Below are 27,930 nucleotides of genomic sequence, written 5' to 3'. Positions count from 1 at the left end.
ATTTGTTAATTAGCTATCCCTGGGAATGGGAGCTTCTTCCTGGCCAGGTAGGGCCATAAGATGCCAAAGCATCATAAATCCATTTAGCTTGGGAAGATTCCAACTATCTTTGTTCACCGTGAACACAGGAACCTAAGTTTGTCTGGAAAAAGTATCCTTTGCTTCACACACAGGTTTGGCTGCCAAGAACAGAATCACCAAACAAGGCACTGAAAACTGACTACACACCACTCCCTGCCCAGGCAAATCTTTGACTGACTCCATACATCCAGCTCCTTACAGATACCCTGACTCGGTACCTTTATTCCAGCATACTTCGTAGCCAATCCTCTCCCCCAAAGAGCCACAGACTAGAGACAGAGACAGGAAACGGGGCCTGAACCCCTCCAATCCCCTTTATCCTGCTCGGAACATGAATTCACCTCCTCCGACCCCAGCCTGAGCGTGAACAACCCCAGCTGCCCACCCCCGGCTGGCCCAGTCCCAGGTTGGATCCTGATGCTGCAGACTCACCGGCCCCAGTTAGGCTGGATCCCACCGGGCCGGGAGGATCCTCAGATCCTGACCGCTCCGGGAGACGGAAGCCGTAGAAGGGTCGGCACACTGACAACCAGGGAGACGAAGAGACCACGCACACGGCCATACATTCCTCGTCCGCGGAAGAGGAAGCCGTCCTGGGCTCGCAGCGCTGCTTCCCGGGGCGGCTGTCAGGACCTAAAGCCCAGCGGCCAGGAGGCCCACCAGTGAGCCGCCGCCACCCACTGGGACCTCACCTGGTGTGGCTGCGCGGCCGCCCAGCTGCAGCAGCAAAGCCCTGGCGCCTTCTGATTGGCTCAACCTACATATTCACTTCCGGGTGAGAGGTGCCTGGTCGCCCTAGCAACCGAGTCGTAATCAGTGCTGGGCCACCCCTTCATACCCTCTGGGCCACCGAGCTGGCGGCCCAAGGGGAATCGCAGAGTCCTGAGAATCTCTCCAGCACCTCTGTGTCAAGTGAGTGTCCTATCCTCCCAACGCCCCGGACGGAAAAGAGCCCCTTTAGGTAGAACTCGCACTGAATGTGACCTATTTCCTGAGCGTCTACAGTGCGGGTGAGGTGGGGGCATGGCGAGCTCCTGGTGTGGGAATCTGGAGACCTGGATTCTCATTTGGCTGTTGTGACATCTTAGGCAAGTGCCAGCCTCTCTGATTTCTGTTTCCTCTCTGGCCAGATGGTCTCGATCTCTTAGGTTCCCTTCCGCTAGCTCCAACATTCCAAAATTTCGAATGTGAAACCATTTAAGGGTAATTGTAAACAGTTCGGTTTCTTGTACGAACATGTTTAGTGCTCTGCTTAGTAAGCATTTAGCGAATCCTCCCAAGTGCCACGCATTCACTAGACTTTCAGTTTCCACCTGTAAGTACTAAGCACAGAGCTGAACAGTAGGGTGAGAAATCCCTGATCCTGACCCAGAGGAGTAGGGTGCGCGAAGAGACCCGGGCACTAAAACGTTATTTTCATAGAACCCTAATACTACCGTAGGAACAGGCCCAGAGTGTTATGGGGGCTCCTAGAAGAATCTGGGGGTGAGGAGAGATATGAAAAGCCTTGTCAGGTGATTTCTCTGTTTTTCTTTATGCCTCTTTCTGGGAAAATTTTTCAACCTTGTATTCCAGTTCGCTAATTTACTTGTCTATGGTATTCATTCTGCTATTCAGCCCTCCTAAGGCATTTTATATCAACAACTACATTATTGTTTCCTAGATTGCTAATTGAATATTTTTTTCATGAGCATCTGCTCCTTTCTCAAGGCTGCTATACCTTCCCTTTCTCTCTGATTATGTTATAGTATTACAAAGTCTTATGTCTATTGTGTTTATTTACTCTTCCTCAGAGGGGATGAGCTTCTAGCCTTTCTCAACGGGCACTCACATTAATTTTTAAATTAAAAATATCACTTCTCAGGAGTTCCTGTTGTGGCTCAGCAGTTTAAGAATCCAGCGTAGTGTCCCTGAGGATGTGGGTTTGATCCCTGGCCTTGCTCAGTGGGTTAAGGGTCCGGAGTTGCCATGAGCTGTAGTGTAGGTTTGCAGATGCAGCTCGGATCTGGTGTTGCTGTGGCTGTGGTATAGGCCGGCAGCTGCAGCTCCAATATGACCCCTAGCCTGGGAACTTCCATATGCCGCAGGTCCTGTGGTAAAAAGAAAAGAAAGAAAGAACAAATCAGTTCTCTTGTCCCATGCATACAGATTCTGATTCAGTTGGGTGGAGCAGGGCTTAGGAACTTGTAAAGCATCCCGGATGATTCTGATGCATGAGCCACACTTTGAGTAACATTCTTGTAGTATTGTCCTAGAAGTTATAGTTTACTTATCTTTTCTGCATATGTTTTCTTCAGTATTGAAAAAAATAAGTTTCTAATGTTTTAGTCCACTCAATGTCCCAGGGCTCTGAGGCATAGATTCTACCCCATCCCACCCCCACCGTCCAGGCCTGGGGTTTTCATTTGTCCTTTTTTAACCTGGTTTCCACTCCAATCTCACTCTGTTTGGACTCCCTTCCCTCCCCTACATCTCTTCATCTCCTCACTTACTATCTTTCTTAATGTTCTATTTCCTCTTACTGCCAAATCAGATATTGCTCATTCTACCTTACTTCTGTGAGACAGTCAACAATCACAGGCTACCCGAGAGAAATAAAAACATATGTCCATACAAAAAGTTATACATGAATGTTCATAGCATTTTTCATAACAGCCAAAACTGGAAACAACTGAGCTGTCCATCAACTGATGAATGGATAAACAAAATGTGTTATTTTCATACAATGGACTATTTGTTTTTGTTTTGTCTTTTTAGGACTGCAGCCACGGCATGTGGAGGTTCCCAGGCTATGGGTCAAATCAGAGCTGTAGCTGCTGCCTACACCATAGCCACAGCAGCACCAGATCCCAGCCACATTTGCGACCTACACCACAGCTCACTGCAATGCCGGATCCTTAACCCACTGAGCAAGGCCAGGGATTAAGCCTGCGTCCTCATGGATACTAGTCAGATTCATTTCCACTGAGCCATGATGGGAACTCCCTACAATGACTATTTGGCAATAAAAAGTGATGAAGTACTGATACATACTATAGTATGGATGAAACTTGAACTAAGTAAAAGAAGCTAATCACAAAGGACCACATATTGTGTGATTCCATTTCTATGAAATGTCTAGAGTATACCACCACATAGAGACAAAAACTAGATTAGTGATTGCCAGAGGCTGGGGTAAGGGGTGAGGGGTAGGAATTAGGGTAATGGAGAGTAAATGCTAATGTGTACAGAATTTCTTTTGGAGGTGACTAAAATATTCTAAAATTAAAGTTCCTATTGTGGCTCAGTGGAATGAACCCGACTGGTATCCATGAAGATTTGGGTTTGATCCCTGGCCTCGCTCAGTGGGTTAAGGATCCAGCATTGCAGTGAGCTATGGTGTAGTTCGCAGACATGGCTCCGATTTGGTGTCTAGCAGCGGCAGTTCCAATTCAACCCCTGGCCTGGGAACTTCCATATGCTGCAGATGTGGCCCTGAAAAAAAAAATTCTAAAATTAGATTGTGGTGACAAACAATTCTGAGTACGCTAGGAAATATAATTTTGTATAATTTTAAAGGGTAACTTTTGTAGTATGTGAATTGTATATTAATAAAGCTGTCATAATAATCAAACAAATGAAAATAGAACTATTTATTTCCTAAGGACCCTACACTAGACTATGGAAATGCCAAGTAATCATGATATGCTTGTGATCATTTGAAGTAAGTCTGTTTGGTTTGCTCTTTAAGCACATTTGTTATAGGTTTTATGATGTAAAAATATTTAAGTTTACATAAATTTTCTGAAATCTTTTAAAACAGCTCCAGAAGTATTTAAGATAAACTTTATATTTCCAAATGGGGACAAGTATGGTAAGCATATATTTCAATTACTTTTTCTATAGAGACTAAAATTAAATAGCTTAAGAATACAAAACAAAGACTGTCACACTTTCTAAAACTACTATTGAGATATTAACTCCATTAAATAAATAACATAGAAAGAGTAATAGATGTACAGGTTTTAAATCTAATTTTTTTTTTTTTTTGTCTTTTGTCTTTTTAAGGCTGAACCGTGGCATATGGAGGTTCCCAGGCTAGGGGTTGAATCAGAGCTGTAGCTGTCGGCCTACACCAGAACCACAGCAACTCAGGATCCAAGCTGTGCTGCAACCTACATCACAGCTCACGACAATGTCAGATTCTTAAGCCACTAAGCCAGGCCAGGGATTGAACTTGCATCCTCATGGATGCTAGTCGGGTTCGTTAACCACTGAGCCACAACAGGAACTCCACAGGTTTTAAATCTAAACTCTAATGTTAAGTGCATATAGTATGCCTTGGAAACCTATGGGAGGCCCATAGCCATATGTCAATCTTCCTGCCCTTGAGTCTCAATGATTACAAGACCTTTTAGGTCCATGGAGCTCCTCATTTCTAGTCTCATTGGTTTCAGTGCTAGGGAGCCAAAGAGACCCATAGGGATGCAGTTCTGATAAAGCCTGAACATAAATTCTTTCTTACTTAGTCAAACAGCATTCTCATTTATAATCTTCAGGATTTCTCTCTTGTTTATTTATGTATTTATTTTTTTAGGGCCACACCTGGGACATCTGGAAGTTCCCAGGATAGGGGTTGAATGGGAGCTGCAGCTGCCAGCCTATACCACAGCCATAGCAACGTGAGGTCTGAGCCGTATCTGTGACCTACACCAGAGCTTACGGCAACGCCAGATCCCCAACCCACTGAATAGGGCCAGAGGTCGAACCTGCATCCACATGGATACTAGTCGGATTTGTTTCTGCTGTGCCAAAGGGGGAATGCCCTTCTCTCTTGTTTAGATGGGGACTGTACAAGAACATCTTCTGGAGTCTTTGAGAGAAATGGAATAGGTATTCATACCACTCCTAATGGGATTGTCTACACAGGAAGCTGGAAAGATGACAAGGTATTGTTGTTTTGAACACTGATGGTGGATAAATAACTCTATTGGTTAAATGACTCCAGGAGCTTCACCATTAATCAAAAAACACATATGAGTAGACAGCACAATAAAAATAACAGTGATTATATTGAACATATATTCACATATGAATAGCATTAAATTTATGTACCATCATCATCATTTTTCTCATTTCCTATGCATTGAGCAAACCAAACTCATTACATACTTTTTTCTCATTTAACCCTCATAGCAACCTCATGAGTTAGATACCATTAATATTTCTGTTTTACAGTTGAGGGAAATCAGGAAGTTTCTACCCAGCAAGTAAGTGATGAAACCAAACTATGTTCTTGAGTCTGCTTGAATACAAATACTTGTTCTTAACAAAACTTCTTTGTGCCTTTCCTAGGCTAACTAAACTGGTTGTCCTTTAAGGTTTTTGATATATTCAAGATATCTTGAGGACACCTGATATTATCATCATGCCCCCCCCAGGTGTCCCAGAACACTGACTTGGTGGGCTTCACAGAGAGATGCATAAAAATGTTGTCTTATTTTTGTGGAAATAAAGGGGGATACAATGATAGAGTAAATAATGACTAAGTGGATGATAGGCATATGTATATTTTTGAAGTGTTCTAGGGAAACTGAAGGTTAGTTACTGAGGTCATTTCCTTTGTTACAAATAGATGAATGGTTTTGGAAGACTTGAACATTTTTCAGGAGCAGTATATGAAGGACACTTTAAGGACAATATGTTTCACGGATTGGGGACTTATACATTCCCAACTGGGGCAAAGTACACTGGAAATTTCAATGAAAATAGGTAAGCTTAAAAGAAGTCACTGTACCTGTAAAAGATTCTTCTTAGGCACATTTACTTAAAAATTTAGTTAATGATAAATTTCATTTAACTAAATGTATTTAGTTAAAATATGTTTATAATGTATTTTGGAAGAATTGTTAGGTAATATTTTAGGGGGAAAAAAAGAGAGGCTAAAGCCATCATGAAACTCCAAAAGAAAATATCATTCTTGGTGATAATCTATTAGATATTTCATTTATTTCCTCTTGACTCCTCTATTCCTATAAAGCTTTTTGCAGTCATACTGGAAATGGAGAGCTTGTTGCAATTACTGGGAAAATTTAGGCGTGAAATTATTTTCACTTGAAATGTCTTAATAAACTTTTTTTTTTAGTTTTAAATTTTATTTTTTTCTTCTAGTTTGAGATATAATTCACATTCAGCACTGTATAATTTCAAGAGGTTCAGCATGATGGTTTGACTAACATATCATGAAGTGGTTATCACAATAATCAAATAATAACCAAATCTGTGATGACAACATATAAACTTTTTTCTGCTGATGTTAATAAAGGGAGAAAAATCTAGCCCATGGGATAAATGTCTGTTTGGTTATGTGAAGTGCTTTTTCACCACTCCAAGGAGTCCAGAAAACACCAGCATAAAGCATAGCACCTCAGACATAGTTGAACATTGATAAATATTTGTCGAATAAATTGGTGAACTAATCAAGATAACTAGTATAAACTTTTCATCTTTTGACTGTGTTGGTTTTGTGTAAACTAAGCATTTGTGATCCTAAAATCTCAGACACCAAAATTTGTATAATGAAAATATTTGTTTGGAATAATACTATTTTTTGTAGGATATTAAAGTGGGATGCCAGGTTTTAAAGCAAAGTTTGAAAGTGGAAAGATACAATTCCTTAGCTATAGTATGTAATATACTAGACAGTCTTACATCTGGATTGCAAATATTTGGTTTTGGTTAATGAGCAGATTTTCTTTTTCCTGTTTCAGGGTGGAAGGTGAAGGACAATATACTGATATCCAAGGACTAGAATGGTGTGGTAACTTCCATTTCAAAGCTGCTCCAGGCCTGAGACTAAAGCTGCACATGTAGATGTTCTGCAGTGATCTTTTAATGTAGTAATTCAAGCTTTTAGCTGTAAGGAAAACAACTAAATCTGTCATCTGAAATAACTTCATACACTACCTACATATTATAATTTTGCCAATAAAACCATCACTCACTTACGCCTTTTTGAACTTTATTTTGATCATCTTATAATTAGTTTAAAATAAATTATATGAAAAAATACCTTTTACTGAGACTCAATTGGGAGTTTGCTCATTTTAATAAATATAGCTGAACTGTTCAGATCTTGACAAAGTCAATTTCCAATCCTGTACCTAAGTTTCGTCGTCTTTAAAAATGTATCTGTGTGTTAAAGGAAACTATCAAGAAAATGAAAAGACATTTCACAGAAAGGGAGAAAATATTTGCAAATCATATATCTTTTGTTTTGTTTTGTTTTGCCCTTGCCCAAGGCATGTGGAAGTTCCTGGGTCTAGAAAACCTATGCCAGAGCAGTGATCCAGGCTGCTGGAGTGACAACAAATCCTTAGCACAAAGTGCCATGAGAGAACTCCTGCAAACACGTATCTGATAAAGGTTTAGTTTCCAGAATATATACAGTACTCTTACATATAAACATATAGACAACCCAATGTAAAAATGGGCAAAGGATTTGAATAGACATTTCTTTGAAGAAAATATATAAATGTCAGATAAGCCAATGAAAAGATGTTCACATCATTATTCTTTAGGGAAATGCAAACTAAACCTACAGTAAGGTCACAATCACTGATTTGTATATATTGAAAAGGACAGATAACAAAGAGTGGGAAGGATGTGGAGAAATTAGAAATCTAGGAGTTCCCGTCGTGGCGCAGTGGTTAACGAATCCGACTTGGAACCATGAGGTTGAGGGTTCGGTCCCTGCCCTTGCTCAGTGGGTTAAAGATCCGGCGTTGCCGTGAGCTGTGGTGTAGGTCACAGACCACAGACGCGGCTCGGATCTCGCGTTGCTGTGGCTCTGGCGTAGGCCGGTGGCTGCAGCTCCGATTCAACCCCTGGCCTGGGAACCTCCATATGCTGAGGGAGCGGCCCAAGAAATAGCAACAACAACAGCAGCAAAAGACAAAAGACAAAAAAAAAAAAAAAAGAAATTAGAAATCTAAAATACTTCTGGTGGGAATGAAAAATGGTACAGCCACTGCGGAAAACAGTTTCTCAAGAAGTTGACATGTAATTACCAGATGACCCAACAATTCCTAAGTATGCACCCAAGAGAACTGATGTATATATGAATATTTATAGCAGCATTATTAATAGCTCAATATTGGAAACAACCCAGATGTCCATCAACTGATGAATTAATAAATAATATGTGGTATAGCTGTACAATGGAATACTATTCGGCCATAAAAAGGAATGAAGTACTAACACAAGCTATAATATAATAAACCTTGAAAACATTGTACTAAGTCAGAGAAGCCAAGCACAAGGGACACATATTATATGGCTTATTATGTGAAATGTCCAGAATAGGCACATCCATAGACAGGAAGTAGATTAGTGGTTGCCAGGGGGGGAAGAATTAGGAGGTGTTGGGTTTCTTTCTGGGGTGATGCAAATGTTCTAGAATTAGTGGTTGCACAAGCTTATGAGTACTAAAAATCATTGAATTGTTCATATTAAAAGGGCAAATTTGGAGTTCCTGTTGTGGCTCAGTGGTTAACGAATCTGACTAGGAACCATGAGGTTGTGGGTTTGATCCCTGGCTTTGCTCAGTGGGTTAAGGATCCGGCGTTGCCGTGAGCTGTGGTGTAGGTCGCAGACACGGCTCAGATCTCGTGTTGCTATGGCTGTGGTGTAGGCCGGTGGCTACAGCTCAGATTTGACCCCAGCCTGGGAGCCTCCATATACTGTGGGTGTGGCCCTGGAAAAAGTCAAAAAGACAAAAAAAAAAAATAAAAGGGCAAATTTTATGTATGTAATGTGTAGGGGAGCAAAATTTGCCACCCCAAGATGTGTCTCTTTGGCATGAGGATAAATTTAGGGTGATGATTTTTAAGAAACAGAAGACTCCCGAAGTCTGTCTTTTTACCCCCCAACCCTTAACTGCCTAAAGAATTTAGATAAAGGTTCCATTCCCAGAATAGAAGTATCCCCAGAGATATCTGCAAAGAATTTAGGCTACGTGTGGTGGGGGAAAATCAGCGCTGCCTAGAGATTGGAGTCCACTCTGAGTCTCACTGTCTCTGCATGGCCCAACTTTTACAAACTTGCTTTTCCATCGCCACTTGAATTGCCTTCCTCCCCTCTGAAGTCCCAAACCATTACCCTTAACATCCTCTTATGTCTTTAGCTGAAGATGATATTTAGGGTGAGGGCTTTGGCCATACCCATGTTAGTAAACTTTTGTTCGATTTTCTCCTGTTAATATGTTTCATGTCCAATTTAATGTAATGCTTAGACCAGCCAGATGAACCTAAAAGGGTAGAGAAAAATTTATTTCTCCCTGACATAAGTGAAATACATCTCAATTTTTAAAAAAGTAGACCAGTGTGTGCTCACATATTCTACACCTAAAAATCTTTTTTACCATTTAGATAAAATAATTTTAAAATTACCAAAACAGGGAGTTCTCATCGTGGCACAGTGGAAACAAATCCGACTAGGAACCGTGAGGTTGTGGGTTCAATCCCTGGCCTCGCTCAGTGGGTTAAGGATCCGGTGTTGCCGTGGGCTGTGGTGTAGGTCTCAGATGTGTTTCGGATCTAGTGTGGCTGTGGCTGTGGCTGTGGCTGACAACTACGGCTCTGATTAGACCCCTAGCCTGGGAACCTCCATAAGCTGTGGGTGCGGCCCTAAAAAAAAAAAAGACAAAAAGCCAAAATTAAAAAACAAATGAATAAAATTACCAAAACAGTACATTATAGCTACAAATTAAAAATTACAACAAAGACTCTAGTGTTTTGTTGAAATTCTTTTTCTAAAATTGACCCCCTCAAAATAGTAAATGCAATAGGTAACTTCTGTATCATATTTCTTCCTTCAAAATCTTATTTTTTTTTTTTTTTTTTGTCTTTTTGCCATTTTTCCGGCCGCTCTCGTGGCACATGGAGGTTCCCAGGCTAGGGGTCTAATCGGAGCTGTAGCCACCGGCCTACACTAGAGCCACAGCAACACAGGATCCGAGCCGCGTCTGCAACCTACACCACAGCTCACGGCAACGCCAGATCCTCAACCCACTGAGCAAGGGCAGGGACCGAACCTGCAACCTCATGGTTCCTAGTCAGATTCGTTAACCACTTCGCCGCGACAGGAACTCCCCTCTTCAAAATCTTATGAAGGAAGAATCTTATATTTCTCAATGCCTCACTGCCAAAAAAAATTTTTAATTTTTTGTTGTACTCCTATAAATCTAAGTTGAAATATCTTAAAATATTGAAATTAAGATGGTATTTTTGACAGTTTCTCATAATAATAGCTTCTAATTTCAAAAGACCCTATTACAAGTCTTCAAAGATACATTTTAAAAATTAGACATTTTTGGATATGTTGCTTAGCATTAACTGGTATGATTTTAATTTTTTTAATTAAATATTTTTATTGTACTGGAATTTGTAAAGAGATAAATAGTAACAAGGTGAGAGTTTTCAAGGACCAGGACACATAATGCAAACTCAAATCTGGAAAATATAAAAAAAAAAAAAAAACTGCTTTCATGCAAACTAAATTTTCCCAACATTTTTCTTTGAATTATTTAAGGTAGCAAGATATATACTTTGCTTTTAAAATATTTAACTTTTTATTTATATATAACTTTTTAATGCTCATCTTGAATTTTCTAAGATACTAAAGTCATCCCTCTTAAACAGTTTTTTACTCCTTGAAACTAAATGCAGTTCAGTTATTTGATTAGTTGATGCTAGAATTTGACCTGGAGCTTATATAATTAGAAGAGACACTAGTTTTCCTCATTTAAAAGCCTAGTTAGCATATGACAGTCTCCTTTCTGGGGAAGGCAAACCTCTACTGCTTCTTTTTATAACCTTTAAGTTAATTCAGAATCCAGATAAGCCTGGATCCGAGGATGATATAACCACAGCAAGCAACATGGGGTAAGTATGTGCTTTTATGTATTTTAAGAGGCATTGAGAGAGCAAATATTTTTATAAGAGAAGAAATCTCATAAATCCTTACTAATTTAGATTCAAAATATGCTAACCTTTATTTAAGGAAGTCATTTAAAGAAATAACTTTTTATTCAAAAGTTAGTTTGTAAAATATCATTCATTTTCTTGCTTAATTTTTATATGATGTCATAATCTGCCTTTGCAGGTTGTCAACTAATGAAAACTGAAGAGTTTTGTGTATTTACATATTTAGTTGAAGCTGAATTAAATTTTGAGAGCAATTTTAAAGAAAGGATGACTGAATTCTTGTTTTATAAGGCAGATAAATCCAATATGTCTCTTTGGGATAAAGAATAAAGAATGAAAAAGATTAGGAATAGAGGGAGGTTAATTTATGCCTTTTGGATTATAGAAAAGGGATAGAGGATTCTATGAGTTTACTCTTCTTTATAGAAAAATATGTGCTAATTAATTATATAGGAACATTAGTGAAAAGCCTAAACCCCTTGTGGGGTTTTGGGGAGCGTGATGAGAAGAATTGGATTTCACTTGAAAGCTTTCTATACTTTAAGTGAGAATAGGAATCCATTATCAGTAGTATTGGAATTATAGGGGTTTTATATGCTGAAATAATAGTATTCTGAAAAATATAGAAATTGGTCTTTGTATAACCCTTTTGTCTTTTTTTATAACTCCTTTCAATAAAAAGTTTTATTTGCTACAAATGGTATAGCTTTTTAACTGAACACTTCTGAAGGATTTAACACAAATAATCAGAAATTTATACTAAGAAATAACTTTTTGGGCACATGTTTATTCTAAATAGTTTCTGTGAATTTAATTAACATCTACATTTTTGCTAATACCATGGGCTCTGAATATGCAATGTAAACCAACTTGAAACCTCAGAGGCTTTTGAAAGGAAAATGATCATATTTTTTTAACTTTTAGTTCAAATATAAAGGTTAATAGATAAGTGCATTGTATAAATTTCACAAACATTTGATGGATTTGATTTGGGACAGAACTGAGATTCCTGGATTCTCTTTATTCCCCCTCCCCCTTCCCTTCTCCCTCTGTCCCTCCCTTTCCTCCCTCCTTTTTTCTTTAATGGCTGGAGTTCACCTTTTGGGGGGTCAAGGATCACTTTAAGAATTTTTAGAAAACAGCCCACCCTCTCTGCATAAAAAGGTAAATCACACCAAATTTTGCACATAATTTTAGGAGGTTTACAGACGGCCTGAAGCACAATCTGTGAACCCCAGGTTAAGAACATTTGATTTTGAATTTTAGGACTAGAGTATGAATTGCTCAATATTGTTATTAGCTTCTGGATTTTTATAAAATGTAAAAACCTTTTAAATTAATGATTCCTGCTAATCTTCTCTGAGAGACAATGTTGAACATGCTGATTCTCCCACTGACCAGCTCTCAACACACACACACACACACACACACACACACACACACACACACTTACATGAGAGTGAAACAGTTTAACCAATATCCATAGTTTGACAATGATTTTACTGCTGCTTGTCCTCAGTGACTTGATTAATCACTTCCATGCTTTCAAGAGTGCCAGAAATCATCTTGGGAATCATGGAAGGGAAAAAACCTTCATTATTTCGTTTATTACTCTCAGTGCCCCACATTAAGATGAACTAAACCATAAATTGCAAAGCATTACACTCTTCTGATTGGTAGGTTCATGATTATTTTGTTGTCTGCTCCAGCCCTTACTGAGAAAAGAGAGATTAGTGGGTATTACCACCCATTTAGACCTTCCTAAATAATCAGAAAAATAAAAAGAGAAAGTAGCAGCAGATCAGATGCTCAAATTTGTCCGTTGGAGAAAATCTCTACAATTTATCCCCTGAGAATAAAGAAGTAGCTATTCAGGATTTGGGGGAGGAGGGTGTTATTTATCCTAAAGCTATTTGAAAACGTAGTGACTTTATATGAGTCTATGTCAGCCCTTTCCATTTTTGAGGGGGCTATGCGGACAAGGTTTTGGTGAGCAAGGAAGAAACAAATATTAAAACATTCTATGCTCTTTAGAAAGCCTCCCTCTTTTAAATTTTCACTATGTTTCTTATGGAGTGGGTGGGTGGGAAGGGTGGGTAGAGATTATGCATAAGGTTGGGTAAAGGAATAACTGGGGAGAAGTGAAATACCCTGCCATCTGCTATTTACCATACCTGGCAAACAGCATCTGGTATTTTACCACTTGGGCAAAGGTTAAACAATGGGATAGAAGAGGTGGTTGCAATTCTTTTCTGAGTTGCTTTTCAATATTCTTTCCCCATCTCCTAACAGAATTAGTTAATGTACCCCCAACTGACTCTGGCGAAAAGAAAAGTTAAGACTCTGCTAAAATTGTGGAATCAATAAGTTTATTATTACAGCATATTCAGCCTCCTTTTAGTTTCCCAGTTTAAATAAATAATTTTAAAAATTCTTTTGTGGATAGATTTTTTTACTTCTGGATCAGGGAATTCCAGCTCAGTTCTTTTTCCTGGGTAAAGCATACGTTTAGCTCATGCAGAAACCTTTGAAATATTGCTTCTGTCTGTGCCCTCCTTTCCTTTCTAACAGTTGCTTCCCTAATTCAGGCCATCATTACCTTTTACTTGGATCACCAAGGGTGCCCACTCCTGGCCTCTCTGCAGCTGGTCTTTCCTCCTCAGTCACAAGAGTCATCTTATTACTTGAGATGTCATCTGGTTATCCCTTGCTTAAAAGCTTTCAATGACTCTTTATTCTCTCTACTACAGAGCAGGCTCCCAAGAAGATATTCACCACTATCTGTCTCTAATCGATCTGTCTAGCCTCCCTTCTACTCTGCCCTTGATTCTCCCTGGGATCCATAAAGCCACCTAAATCCACCTAAATACTACCTCAGTTCCTTTGCTGATCCCCTTTTTACCATTTTGACATATTCAAAGCCCAGCTCAAGTCTTATCTTCTTTATGAAATTTTCTCTAATCTCCACAACTGGAACTCATCTTTTCTCCTCTGAAAGTCTTAGGCATTTTATACTTTTCTTATTGCATTTATTCTAATCCATCATAGACTCTTAGTTATTTGTACATCTCATCTTTTCTATCAGACTTTAAGCTCTTTGAAGCAGGAATGAAGTCATCTTTATATTTCCCCCAGCACCTGGTACCATGCTTTTTACATGGTATGTGCTTAATAAATGTTTGTTGAGTTGAAATGGACTTGCTTTTCCTATAATTCACAAAAAAGCTAAAAATTTAATTTTAGCCAAAATTCCTTTTTTTTTTTTTTCTCTAATAGAGTGGCCCTATTTTCCAAATTCCTCTCTGAGGAGCTCAAATGAGTGTATAACATCCAAAACATGGGTAATGCAAGAGAGAAAAGGTAAAAACAAGAACAGGAGTGATACACTTGAGGCTTCGGAAGAGTGGAGAATTTGGGTTAATATATATTGTAGAAAGCTCACATAGGATCAAAGGAAATATAAGAACGCTTTTAAGAATTAAAAATGGTTCTCAGTTCAAGACAACTTTCTAGGAGACCAGCATATCAGTAAGGGTGGGCTCATTTGTATATGATGGAGAAACAAAAATAATAGTGGCTTACATAAGCTTGAAGTTTCTCTCTTATGCTAAAAAAAAAAGGTCCATAGATAGGCAATCCAGAGCTATCCACGTAGTTCCTTGGTATGAGAGACCAAGATTCCTTCCATCTTACTCTTCTGCCGTCCTTGGTGACTTACCTCTTGGTCCAAGAAGATTGCCAGAACTCCATGTATCTCATTGGTGTTCAGTCAGCAGGTAGGAGGAAGGGGAAGAAAAAGACGTGTTCTCTTTTTAAGGAGACTTCCCAGGAGTCACTCATATTATTTCTACTTGGAACTCATGGGTAGAATCTATGCCCGTGGTGCACCTACCTGTGAAGGAGAAGGGGGAATATTTATTTCTTAACTGGGTTAGTAAAGAAAACCAGTATTGGGTGACAACTAGCAGTGACTGACTGAGACAATAAGGCCTTAAATTGCCTCTCATATTCCTCTAGGACAAAGAACAGCATTTGCACAAACAAGAATCTTTTAAGAAAAATTTTCTGTAAAGTTAAAGGGGGGAAAAAAGAGCAAGCCGACCTGGGAATAAATATAGATTCACTTAGGATAAAGGCCAGGGACCTTGAAAAACATGTCAAAGGTGACGAAGTAAGCCTTCGTTCCCACCCACTGCCCACTCCTGAGTCCCAGCCCCTGCCCCTCAGCCTTCATCTCCCTTAATCCTCACATCCGCACTGTGAGGTGACTATTATGACTGCTATGTCAACTACACAGACCAAGAAACTGAAAGTCCAGAGATTCAGAGACCTCTTGGCCAAATTGCCCAAGAGGCTTCAGATAATGAAAACAAAACAAAACAAAACAAAAACACACAGCTGGTTTGAAACCTGCTGTAATGCTCACAGAAAACATGTAATTCATTGAGTGTTCTTCTAATGGGTTTGTACTTAATTTTGACTGCAGAGCACCTCAGTTAGCCCCTCCAGAAAAACCCATTACAAGAAACCCACTTAATTTGTCACTTAATGGAGGTGATTTCATTTAGGAAAATCTCTAGATGTTTGGCTTTCATTATTTTCAGAGCAAATGAACTGCTTTGAATTCGTCTGATTCAGCAAAGCCCCTTAAGCCATGTTAGAGTATTCCAGCTATGTTTCTAAATACATAAGAATTTATTTTTATTAGTCACCACAAAAGTACAAATACTGAGGTCATTGTGCCTACCCAAAGCCAAGTGAATTAAAAATTTAAAAAACTAAGGAGTTCCTGTTGTGGCTCAGTGGTAACAAGTCTGACTAGTGTCCATGAGGATGCAGGTTCGATCCTTGGCCTCAATCAGTGGGTTAAGGACCTGGTGTTGCTGTGAGCTGTGATGTAGGTCACAGACACAGCTCAGATCTGGTGTGGCTTTGGCATAGGCCGGCAGCTACAGCTCAGATTTTACCCCTAGCCTGGGAGCTTCCACATGCCGTGGGTGCAGCCCTAAAAAAAAAAAAGAAAAAAAAAAAAAAGAAGAAGAAGAAAAAGGAAAAAAAAGAAAAGAAAAAGCTAAGAGAAACCAAACTCTTTACTTTTTACTTTATGTATTTTTAACTACTAGAAATTTTAAACAATCAATTGCATATATAATAAAAACTTTTAGTAGAGACAGTATAGGAAGAGTTCCTGTTGTGGCTCAGCAGGTGAAGAACCTGACATAGTATCCATGAGGATGTGGGTTCAAGCCCTAGTCTCACTCAGTGGGTTAAGGATCTGGTATTGCCATAAGCTGTGATGTAGGTCACAGATGTGGCTTGGATCCAGTGTTGCTATTGCTGTGGCATAGGCTGGCAGCTGTAGCTCTGATTTGACTCCTAGCCCGGGAACTTCCATATGCCACAGGTGTAGCCACAAAAAGAAAAAGAGAGAGAATGAAAGAAAGAAAGGAGGGAGAGTAGGGAAAAAGGAAAAAGGATAGTATAAATTACAAGGTACCTGTCATTACCAATGATATTTTATTTTTTTATAGAACCTCTAAAGAAATCAGGAAAGCCTCACAAAACATGGTATGATGTCTACTGGTGGAGAGAGGCCCCGAGGTGAGTTAAATTTGCGAAGAACTTGTTACTAGTAACAACATAGATAAACTGAGAGCTTAGTTTAAGCCATTGTATTTAGACTTTACTTAGTTTAAATTAAACTAGTACTTGTACTTTATTCTTGAAGTGAAAATATTGTAAATTATTTTGAACAATTTTATAACCCTTCCTCATTTAAAAACAAATAAATGAAAATATCATGGGATTCCTTTACCAGTTAGCAGTCAGAGCTAACAGCCACCTTACAAACCAGCCATGTTACATCAGACTTTTACTGCATTTATGAATGTTTACTCATGGTATTGAGATAATAATGAACTATGTTTTATTTTGGATGTCTTTGAGGATTGCAAAAAAACCTTAATAACAACATCTACTTTATATTCAACTAATATATTCTGGGTCCCCACTTTATAGTAGGCTTTGTGACATAATAATTACGTGGGATTGGTAAGTCTTATCCTCATTTTACAGTTGAGAAAACATAGGTTTATGAAGGTTAAGTAAGGTTCTAGGGTCATAAAACTAAGTGACAGAACTGGAATTTGAAGCTAGATGTTTAATGCACTTAAGAGAAAAGTCCCATAGTTCAGAACATTATTTTAAAATTTCAGATCTAGAAGGTGCACATTGTAAAAGAAACACTTGATCAAGACAGAAGAGTATAAGTAAAAAGTGAAAGTCCATCCCCCCCCACCCCATCCCTCTTTCTAAGCATGACCACTCTTAGTAGTTTGGCAGAAAACCTTCCATATCTTTCCTTTTGTCTAATACAGTTTTCACTGTGTCACATTTTCTGTCTACTTAACATCAATGAATAGAGAAGGCTGAATTTACTATATATCTTTACTAGCATACCTTTAAGTAATAACTGAAATGCTTATTCAGCTAATGATAGGCATCTAGCTATAGAGATTCAAAGAATAGAACTCATTCTTTCTAGAGTTCCCTGGTGGCCTAATGGTTAAGGATCCAGCATGGTCACTGCTGTGGCTCAGGTTTGATTTCTGGTCCAGGAACTTCTGCATGCTGCGGGTACAGCTAAAAAGATTTTTTTTTTAAATTTTTTTAGAATTACAAAAAAAATTCAATCTTTCTTTCCCAGGGACACATAATATAGTGCAGTGGTTCTTAATTTTGGTTTTGAGAGAGAAAATATGGACTCTTTTGAGAGTCTGATGCAAGCTCTGAAACTTCTCCCCAGAAAAAAAGGGAATCCATAAAATTCTGCCTATAATGTGGAGGATTCATGGATATTCTGAGAGTATACAGACCCCTGATCTTGTAGAAGTAAGACTTTAAGTTAGTAATTTAACATAAATACTATAATAGAAGTGTGGGCAAGATGCTATGGCAGCACAGAAAAGCAAGGACTTTACTGAGACATGTCAAGAAAGGGAAGGGTGATACTTGCACAGAATCTTGAAAGACACGAAGAGTTTGACAGCAAGCCCAGGGTGGGGGAAGGGTGTCCACTGAGGAAAGGACATATTTAAGATCCTAAAACCTGGAAAGGACAGGGAACCACAAGCCTTTGTGATAGGAGCCCCCGGTGTACATGAAAGTCACTAAACATGAGTTTTCAGGCCTAAGTAGAGGCCAGAGAATGAAGGGGGTTGTCTATTGTGTTAGGACATTTGAGCCACAGGGGTCACTGAAGGGTTTTGATCAAGATTTTCATTGGTAGGTGAGAAGTCTATAATTAACGCATGGCTAAATGAATGATCATGGGACTACTAAGGTGGATGATAGAATAAGATGTAAAAAGGAGATGAGACCATTTGATTCAGATTTGTTGGAGGATCACTGATGAAATAATATGCTATTAAAAAGATACGTTGCTAAAATCAAATGGAATTGAGTGGAAGGTCATTGCTTTTACAAAGGAAGTTGGGAAGCTGAAGCTCTGAGACTGTGTTTGTAAGATAAAACCCCACGTCTGAGCAGTACACCTGCCCCTCACTGCAGTGGGTCCCATGCACAGATGAGCTAGTGTTGGTGCCTCAGGGCGTATGTATTACTCCTGGTCTGCCTCACCCTCTCGCCTCGAATGTCCTCAAATAACTCCTGATGGACCATTTGGTTTCCTATCGGCTCTGCAAAGAGTAGGAAAGAGAAAGAGGATAAAATAGGTCAGGTTCTCAATTTTTCTACACTGAGCATGTATTGCTTTTATAGTTATTTTCGTAATTTTGTTTTAAATTAATGTAGTACAAAGCCAAGGTTACAAATAACGTCACAGCTGGTTCATTTCTATTTGTACTTTACTTGATATACCTACGTAAATATCCAATATTAGTCGATACCTCCTACTTCTTGGCAGTGGCCTTATAATTGAGGTAAGACTATAAAGTCTCAAGGATAATTCACTTGATAAATGTTTATTATTTATTATTCATTAAAAATTACAGGAGTTTCCTTCGTGCCCAGTGGTAATGAACCCAACTAGTATCCACAAGGACCAGGGTTTAATCCTTGGCCTTGCTCAGTGGGTTAGGGATACAGCGTTGCCATGAGCTGTAGTATAGGTTGCAGACTTGGCACGGATCCTGTGTTGCTGCAGCTGTGGTGTAGGCTGGTGGCTACAGCTCTGATTCGACCCCTAGCCTGGGAACTTCCACACACCGCAGGTACGGCCCTTGAAAAAACTCGTGGAATGAAAAACAATATATACTTAGATGCCATAAAGGCTTTGAGGACTAAACTTGTACACATATTATATAAGCCATTTTGTGTGTATGAGGAATCATAAAACCTTTTTAAAATACAATAAACTTTTGGTCCTTGTTAAAAGGTAGTGCTCTGAAAGATTTCTCAGTCTACATGTTTAGTTAGTGAACTTTTGTTAAAACAAAATTTACAATTTAGGTGATATTGCATTGATTTTTTTCCAGTTTGCCTTTCTAGCTCATAGCTGGTTTTTTTTTTTTTTTTAATGCATCTCCTTGCTATTAATACAAATAAAGTTCTGTGCTATTCTTTTTTCCTCAGCTTTATTGAGGTGTAATTGACAAATAAAACTGTAAGACATTTAAAGCATGCAACATGATGATTTGATATGCATATACATTGTGAAAGGACCCCCCCCAATTGAATTAATTAACACATCGACTCACATATTTGCCTTTTTTTTTTTTTTTGGTATGAACATTTAAGTTCTATTCTTTCAGCAAATTTCATTTATACCATTCAGTCTTGTCCTCTATAGTCATCATGTTATCACAGACCTTCTTCTTCATCTTTTTATTTTTTGGCCACACCAGCAGCACGTGGAAGTTCCCAGGCCAGAGATCAAACCCCCGCCACAGCAGCAACCCGAGCCGCGGCAGTGACAATGCCAAATCCTTAACCCACTGCACCACAAGAGAACTCCGACCTTACTCTTCTAATAACTGAGAGTTTGTACCCTTTTACCAACATCTCCCTATTATTTTCTTCAGGGAAAGAAGTTATTAACCATAAACATTCTCTGGAATTTAATTAAATTCAACTGAAATTTGAGTTGAGCGCCCCTTGCAAAAAGTTCTCCAACTTTTTACAGCAGAGGAATGTAACCAAATGATATAAATCAATGTATTTTAAAACTCTAACTACTTTTGCATGCCTCCCATGAAACATCTGAATATTTAAAAATATGTAATAATTTTTAAAATTGCTTACCATTGAGTAAACTTGCTACTATAAAGAGATAATCTATGTTTACCCTGAGGCTGATCCCGGCCCTGGTGGAGCTTATAATGTTGTGTGGGAAACAGAGACAACTGCCTATAAATCCCAACAGGAAGACAAACTAATAATAAGGTATGAGAATGTAGTAGAAGAGGCGTCTACTAATGATGACTGGAGGACCAAAGCAGGCTTCACTGAGGAGAGGCTTGAAGTGAACCTTGACGGATGAGAAATATTTCATTAGCTAAGGAAAGATATTTGAGGCACAGAGGATGGAAGGAACAAAGGTACACAGGCAAGTGTATGATGAAACGCATGAACTGTGATCATCTTCACATCTGTATCATATATACTAACTACTATAAACTTTTATTTGAAATACTATGAAAAAGAGAAACAAATCAAGTAAGTTCAGCTAGTCCAGTCATTAGCTATTCTAAGCAGCAAAATCATATAAACTAATGTCTAACTGGCTATAGGGACATGGCAGGAACCACACCCAGACATAAAATTAAGGTCCCGAAGAAAAGGCAAAGCTGAGTCAAGAGACCCAGGGCAGGCTAAAAATCTGGCACTTATTCAGATGGATTTTCTTTCATTGTTCAACATTTGAATGGAAAAGAAGCGGATTCCTCAGTGAAGGGAGAGTGGAAAGGGAGGGAGACTCCCAAGGGTAGTACACTGTCTCCTGTCCAGGATGAAGAACAGTTCAGCTCTGCTCTCATACTGGCTACGGCACTCAGCAAAACAAAATTCCTACAAGAAAACCATGGAGTTCCTGCTGTGGTGCAGTGGGTTAACAATCAGCTTCTCTCTGTGAAGGTGCTGGTTCAACCCCTAGCAGGGTTAAGGACCCAGCATCGCTTCAGCTGTAGTGTCGGCTCCAGCTCTAATGCCCTGGGAGTGGCCGAAAAAGAAAAAAAAAATTCTACAAGAAAACCAGACTCACCTTTCTAGGAAGGCTTTTTGGCAACCATTTGTTGCTATTCAAGCCTGCATCTAGGATATCCCATCACACCCATCCAAACACATTCCCTCCCCCCCGCCCCTGCCAGGATGCTTATCAAAGCATTCCTTTCAACCACACTTGATCCTTTCCTTGAGAGAATTCCTAGTAAGCATGGTTTTCTCCCTCCTACACCTCCAAGGCTCTTTCACCACCTCTGAGAGATTGGTGGAGGCACAGCTCCTTAATCTAGCTCTAACCCCATTTTCAGGCTCAAAATTACCAAACATCCAATTGTTGGGGCTCCCTCCCTTTCCACAGCTGGGCTGAGGTTGCTGCCTTGGAGGCAAGCTTTTTTTTTTTTTTTTTTTTTTTTTTTTGTCTTTTTGCCATTTCTTGGGCCGCTCCTGCAGCATGTGGAGGTTCCCAGGCTAGGGGTCTAATCGGAGCTGTAGCTGCCAGCCTACACCAGAGCCACAGCAACGCGGGATCCGAGCTTCGTCTGCAACCTACACCACAGCTCACGGCAATCCACTGAGCAAGACCAGGGACCGAACCCGCAACCTCATGGTTCCCAGTCGGGTTCGTCAACCACTGAGCCACAACGGGAACTCCTGGAGGCAAGCTTTTGATTCTGGCTCCTGAAGTGGTAACCAGGGTCTGCATGGTACTCACCTATGCGCTGGGTGCCTGGGACCACAGAAGAAGTTTAACATATGGTCCTTTTAAATACAGACCCCTCGGGAGGATCGAGTGTTTGCTTTTCCTTCTATCTCTCTCAACAGGCTAGAGCTTCCTGCTTTATTCTAGGCAAAATTGCAAAGGATAGTAATAATTGCTACCAGAGACTTGTAATCATATTAGAGACCGAGCTAACCAGACTCTTAAAGAGGTTAAGAAATTTTCTCAAGGTCAATCAACTATGTAAATCCTAGAGCTAGGATTTGAATCCAGATGCTCCATATGTCAGAGCTCAGGTTCTCCATCCCCAGCCCCTACTGTCACTGAGCTTGGCTCTCAGCGTTGCTCTCAACTAAAGTGTTAGCTGAGAACAGAGTAAATCTAGCATGTTTTTTTTATTTTTATTTTTATTTTTTTTTGTCTTTTTGCTATTTCTTGGGCTGCTCCCTCGGCATATGGAGGTTCCCAGGCTAGGGGTCCAATCGGAGCTATAGCCACCGGCCTACGCCAGAGCCACAGCAACTCGGGATCCGAGCCACGTCTGCAACCTACACCACAGCTCACGGCAACGCCGGATCGTTAACCCACTGAGCAAGGGCAGGGACCGAACCCGCAACCTCATGGTTCCTAGTCAGATTCGTTAACCACTGCGCCACGACGGGAACTCCTAGCATGTTTTTTTTAAAAAAATAAAAATCTCTTTGAGTTCCTGTTGTGGTGCAGCGGAAGCGAATCCAACTAGGAACCATGAGCTTGTGGATTCGATCCCTGGCCTAGCTCAGTGGGTTAAGGATCCAGCATTGCCATGAGCTGTGGTGTAGGTCACAGATGTGGCTTGGATCTCACATTGCAGTGGCTGTAGCGTGAGACAGGAAGCTGTAGCTCCGATTTGACCCCTAGCCTGGGAACTTCCACATGTTGTGGGTGCAGTCCTAAAAAGCTAAATAAATAAATAAAATAAAATTTTAAAAATAAAGAAAATCTCTCAAGATCCAAAGGAATAAAGCCATAAAGTTGATGACAGTGAGGTTGTGAGGTTGGTATATTTGGGCAGAGGACCTGACAACCTTTTTATTCCACTTATTTATGAGGCCTGCTTCACTGAGATTAAAATCATATTATCAAATTCCATAATTATCATATTTGTATAGGAAATCAGAACTCTGTAGTGAACTATTTTATTATCTCTATTGGAACAGGAGCTTATGACTTAGTCAAGTCAACATCTGGATTTCATTTTCTTTATTTATGAAGTGACAGAGTTTGGATGGCTGATCTCTGTGTAATCTTTCAGTTCTGATCTTCTTTACCACATAGTTTATACTGCAAGTCACTGGTAGGTGTGGTTTGGTTTGGTCTTTCTAAACCATGATATTGGTTCTTTCATTTATTCCATACTGTTTTATTTGGGTTCTATAGAATAGAATAGAACCCAAATAAGGTCTAACCCTATGTTAGACCTTAGGGAATGTATAGTGAGTAAAAATGCCAAGTCCACATGAAGCGGAGATGACAGGCCAAGAAGATCAAGAAACAAATAAATAGATAACATTGTCATTTGGTGATAAATGGCTGTATAGAAAACTGAAGCACTGAAAGGGAGGCAGGCAATGAAGGCTGGGTCCTGGTTTTACATGTGTGGTCAGGGAAGGCCTTTCTAATAAGGCGACACTGAATCAGAGACCAGGAGCCTTGGGAATGTTTTTTCCCTTAATGTATGATTATGAGATATTGTAAATTTGAGAAGACATGAAGCTGCCAAGAGATAAGAACAAAATAGGCCCTGGTAGAGATGCATAAGAGCTTGAATTTCAACTTCACTTTTCCCCTCATATCCTGTGGGTCCCAGGATTTTCACAAATGAGCTTTTCTCACTTCTGTGATTCTCAACATTCTATATTAACACTTTAATGACTTTTCAAATGTACCACATCTACTTATTATATAATTTTTGCCAGTGGGGATTATGCCTATTAATAATAAATTCAAAAGCCTATCAAAACTGAATTTACAGGATTTTAGGAAGAAGGATTTAATTTGCATGTAAACTTTGCATTCAGATTTACAGCAGTTTTCTCTTCGGCTCACAACCTTAAGCTAGAGGAAGGACCTAACCTTAAGAATGTGTGGGAAGGAGTTAAAGATTCAAGGGCTAGGCTGGAAATATGGCTTTGGAAGAGGGTAGATGTGGTTTGGTTTGTTTGTTTTTTTTCCTAATTCTTAGACCTTGTATCTACTGGCTCATTCACTGCCTACCTATTTGTTTTGGAGACCAGGAGCATGGATCCCCAAGAAGACGAGTGGTAGACATTACAGACCAAAGGTGGGTCCCCAGTGTTCAGAGGAAAGAAGTGGGCAAGCCCCAGGCAGTGAGGTTTCTAAGGTGTGTTCCAAAATGAGTTGAGGAAGATTGGATTGTCTCTAAATCTAAAACATTAGAATCTAATATATAAATAACAAGGCTAAGCCACTGCAGATCATCTTATTTTAGACCCTATTACTCTGAAAATGCCTTTAGGGCTTAGATAGAGCATTAAATCTTTGTCCTACTGCCCCAGCCTGGGGGGGGGGCAATTTCTCCAATTTCTTTCTCTCTTAATCTCTACCTCCATAATGATTGATTGCCAGGTTGTTTGGTAAGAGAACACTTAACAAGTAATTATTAGTAATTAGCACCTAATTAATTAGGGGAGGACGATGTGCTAAGTAGTTATTACTGACAGTGTTTAGCAGATTTATCACCTGAGTCAACAAACTTTTACTGAGCTTCTACTCTATCTAAGAACATAGAATGGGCACAAGGTATACTAAGAAGTAGAAAAAAGATAGCCTCTTTTCTCAAGAAGTTTATAATCTATTCAGAAAATGAGGTTGTATACATAAGATAAGTAGTAGCAGGAAATCAAGATTTTGGTTCCAATTGAGTTCTACAGGTATTCCAAGAAAGGGCTAATTTCCTATTGGATTGAAGGGAGAAAGTCCCAGAGAGGGAATGGGCCTGAGTTAGACTTTGGGGAATGAGTAAGGATCTGACAATTGGAGTAGCATGAGGAGGGCAGCCCAGGCTGCAGGGAAGGTGAGAGACTAGATAGAGATGCAAGAGGTGAATAAGAGTCAGGAGGCTGAAACACATTCCTCGTATCAGAAAGAAGGTTGGAGAGGAAGGACATTGTGGAGGACCTTGAGGTTAGCTGCATAGTTTATTAAGAAGACAGCTATTCAGTGTATGAACATGAGCAAGAGGTGATAAAAGTGATTTCTTTAAAGGAAAATAATCTAGTAGCACTTAAGAGTGTTGAGAAATGAACTAGGGTGCTCCTATAGATGTTTAGGAACAAAGCAGTCAGGTTGAGCCACAAAGGTGGTAATAAAAATAGAGGAGAAAATTTAAGAAACCACCAAAAGAAGGACTCAGAAGGATTTCACTACTGGTGGATCATAGGATGAGAGGAAAAATCATTGCAAGGACTGAAGCCTAGGTCAATGGTGGTGCTAGTGATGGAGCCTGGGAAATCTGAAGGGGGTACTTGGATAGGCTAAAGATGACTGATGTGATTCAAACAGGCTGAATTTGAGGTGACCATGGACCACCCAAGCTTGTCTTGATTTCCAAGTCCTTGAGTTCACTGGGAGGTGGTGAGAAATTAGTCATTCTGAAGATTGGGTTTTACTCTGTTCTCCTTTTTAGCACTTCTGAAAGTGCCAATGGCAGATCAAAATTGGATGTCATTTCATCCGAACTAAGAAAAAAATTATCCCAGGAGTGTCAGCAGTAACCTGGTTTCCCTTCTCACCTAAAATAGGCTGTTAGTGGTTACTGCTGCTCTGTTTCACAAGGTACAACTAACTTAGCTATGTAACTCAGATCTTGTGAGTCCTGCCACTGCCTCTGCTTCCTGAGGACTGGTTAGGGGTTTACAAATTAGGGTCATCCCCAGGGCTGGAGGGAGCGCTCTCTGGAGCTCAAGACTCCTTCCCTTGCACAATTCTCCTGGGAGCTTCTCTGCCCTTCACTGTCTTCCTGCTCTTTCATTCAGGACTGACCTAGTGAAAATAGAACAACAGCCATTTAATTTTCTTTTGAAGTGGGTATATACCTTGTATTCAGGTAACACCGTGTCCTCTGCCTCATGCACAGAGTGTCTCTGGGAGATTCTTAACTTCCACTCAGATGAATCCAGGGACAGACCCTGTTTAAATGGTTGAAATTAAAGTGAGTCAAACCAGGCCAAGAAAAGACATGGTGAACATCTCCTTCACCAGACCTACAGCCCATGAAGCATCCCAGCTCACAAAATCAAATTCTAACACCTATGTCTGCCAATCAAGAAGATGAATCAGAAGAACTTCTGGAACTAACATGGTCTGAAACTTCTGATAAGTTTTGATGTCTTAAATGAAGCATTCTTAAACTTAAAATAATTACCTCTAGCCAATGGATGTGTGTGTGTGTGTGTGTGTGTGTGTGTAACATGCTGGTGTTCTTTTTTTCGGATTGATGTGGACACATAGCAACTCAATAAAATTACTCTACCTTAACTGATATTATATTATTATTATTCTGCATCTGAGGCATGCAGACATTCCCAGGCCAGGGATCAAATCTGAGCCGTGGCTGCGATCTATACCACAGCTGAGGCAATGCTGGATCCATAACCTACTGTGACCCAGCTGGAAGTCCTTAACTGATATTGGATAGAGAAAATAAAAAATTAATGTGCTGATGTAGTGGAGGTGGGGGGAAATTATTACTTCATATTTGCATGTGAAGAACCTCTGTGTGCTCTCTGAGCTACAGAATTGCCCGCTCCCTGTACTCTGCCCCTCTTCTCTTGGGCTCTGGGCACTCTGAGATTGCTGGCAACCTTGGAACATCAGTTATAATTAATTTTGGTGCAGGGCCATTTGTTCTGAAATCTTACTTACTCTCTCTTTGTTTGTCAAGCCTAATGGTGGGCACAGAGGATATATTTCTGCAAGTGAAATTCTGCTTAATAGAATAAAATAGGAATATTTTTCATAATAAAAATCACTTCTAGGCTAAACTCCTTCTATATTTACCACTGAATATTTTTTTGCTCATGTGAAGCACATGTGGTAAAAAGCATATTTATCTTGTAGTCTATTAAATGAGAATTCAGTTTACTTCCACAAACACTTGTTGAGCACAAGCTCAGAGAGGGTGGGGCAAGGTGCTGGGGATACAAAGATGAATAAAACATACACTCTACTTACAGTCTGGTGAGGGAACCAGCATTCGGGCAGTTTACCAAGGATGTGATGATGGCCTTGTGACCTGATTCAGTGGTGGGGGCCACCACCCTTTTTCTAGCAACACCTACATTTGAGAAAAGGTCAAGTAAGAGGCTGCTTTGAGGACCAAGAACCATTTTCAAAATAAGAATACTTATTATTTGGGATGTCTGGTGAGAGTCCTATTTTAATTCTTTGGTTTATTACCTTTGTCATCATAAATTGCTATGAATTCAAGGATGAGATGATTATATATATTAGGGGAAGTGGGTATAAAATGTTACAGTATCACTGAGGCATCCTTATTTTAAACACCTGCATATAAACCTATGTTTTGTGAAAATTGCTTTATCTCCTTATTTGGATTCGCAGGGTCACACTGTGCACTTTGTGTGTGTGTGTGTTTTACATTATATTGATTACCGAATTATATTAATAGATTTCTAAGCATCAAGACATTTTTATAACCTAGAACAAACTGCTGGTCATAGTGTTGTATTTTTGTTCTCTGATATTTCATTTAAAATATTAGTATATTTATTCAGGCTGTATTAGAGTAGATTTGGTAACAGAACCTCCTAGAACAGATGTAGTGATTTACATACATTGTTTTTTTTTTATTCTGGATTAAATAACACAGTTATTGTTATTTATAGAAATTTCCAGGAGTTCCCGTCATGGCTCAGTGGTTAACGAATCCGACTAGGAACCATGAGGTTGCGGGTTCTATCCCTG

General features: G+C 39.5%; 3 protein-coding genes across 9 annotated transcripts in view; 2 read left to right on the top strand and 1 right to left on the bottom strand.

Annotated features, from left to right (window-relative positions):
• Positions 1-871, bottom strand: part of DHX57 (DExH-box helicase 57) — a 74,307-nt gene extending 73,436 nt beyond the window's left edge. The window contains exon 1 of one of the 3 annotated variants that reach the window (XM_021087593.1): positions 774-871. The gene's annotated coding sequence lies outside the window, so the exon portion shown is untranslated. Of the gene's footprint in view, positions 1-513 lie in introns of all 3 variants that reach the window. The other 2 variants (XM_021087592.1, XM_021087594.1) reach the window with 2 other exon arrangements.
• On the top strand, positions 866-7,068 carry MORN2 (MORN repeat containing 2). Of its 5 annotated transcripts, XM_003354856.4 has the most exons (6): positions 881-993; positions 3,726-3,784; positions 3,884-3,934; positions 4,903-5,009; positions 5,696-5,832; positions 6,831-7,068. In XM_003354856.4, the coding sequence occupies exons 5-6, from the start codon at positions 5,696-5,698 to the stop codon at positions 6,931-6,933; spliced, it is 240 nt and encodes a 79-aa protein (XP_003354904.2). In that variant the 5' UTR covers positions 881-993; positions 3,726-3,784; positions 3,884-3,934; positions 4,903-5,009; the 3' UTR covers positions 6,934-7,068. The 5 variants fall into 5 exon arrangements, with proteins under 5 accessions (XP_020943260.1, XP_020943258.1, XP_020943257.1 ...); XM_021087598.1 differs by lacking the exon at positions 3,726-3,784 and having other exon boundaries at positions 869-993; XM_021087602.1 differs by lacking the exons at positions 881-993; positions 3,726-3,784 and adding an exon at positions 1,069-1,169.
• The window catches only part of ARHGEF33 (Rho guanine nucleotide exchange factor 33), a 77,537-nt gene continuing 60,259 nt past the window's right edge, over positions 10,653-27,930 (top strand). Inside the window, 2 exon segments of the mRNA XM_021087591.1 lie at positions 10,653-11,003; positions 16,577-16,646. The gene's annotated coding sequence lies outside the window, so the exon portion shown is untranslated.

Source organism: Sus scrofa, chromosome 3, assembly GCF_000003025.6.
Source record: "Sus scrofa isolate TJ Tabasco breed Duroc chromosome 3, Sscrofa11.1, whole genome shotgun sequence".
In the NCBI taxonomy this organism is placed as follows: Eukaryota; Metazoa; Chordata; class Mammalia; order Artiodactyla; family Suidae; genus Sus; species Sus scrofa.
Note: the sequence above shows the minus strand (reverse complement) of the source record. Positions and strands in the feature narration are given on the sequence as shown.

Bases quoted from the DNA above. Each gene is read 5' to 3' on its own strand.
- MORN2 (XM_021087601.1), top strand. From the start codon at position 5,696: ATGAATGGTTTTGGAAGACTTGAACATTTTTCAGGAGCAGTATATGAA. The intron at 5,833-6,830 runs GTAAGCTTAAAA...TTCCTGTTTCAG, and splicing joins GGAAATTTCAATGAAAATAG to GGTGGAAGGTGAAGGACAAT.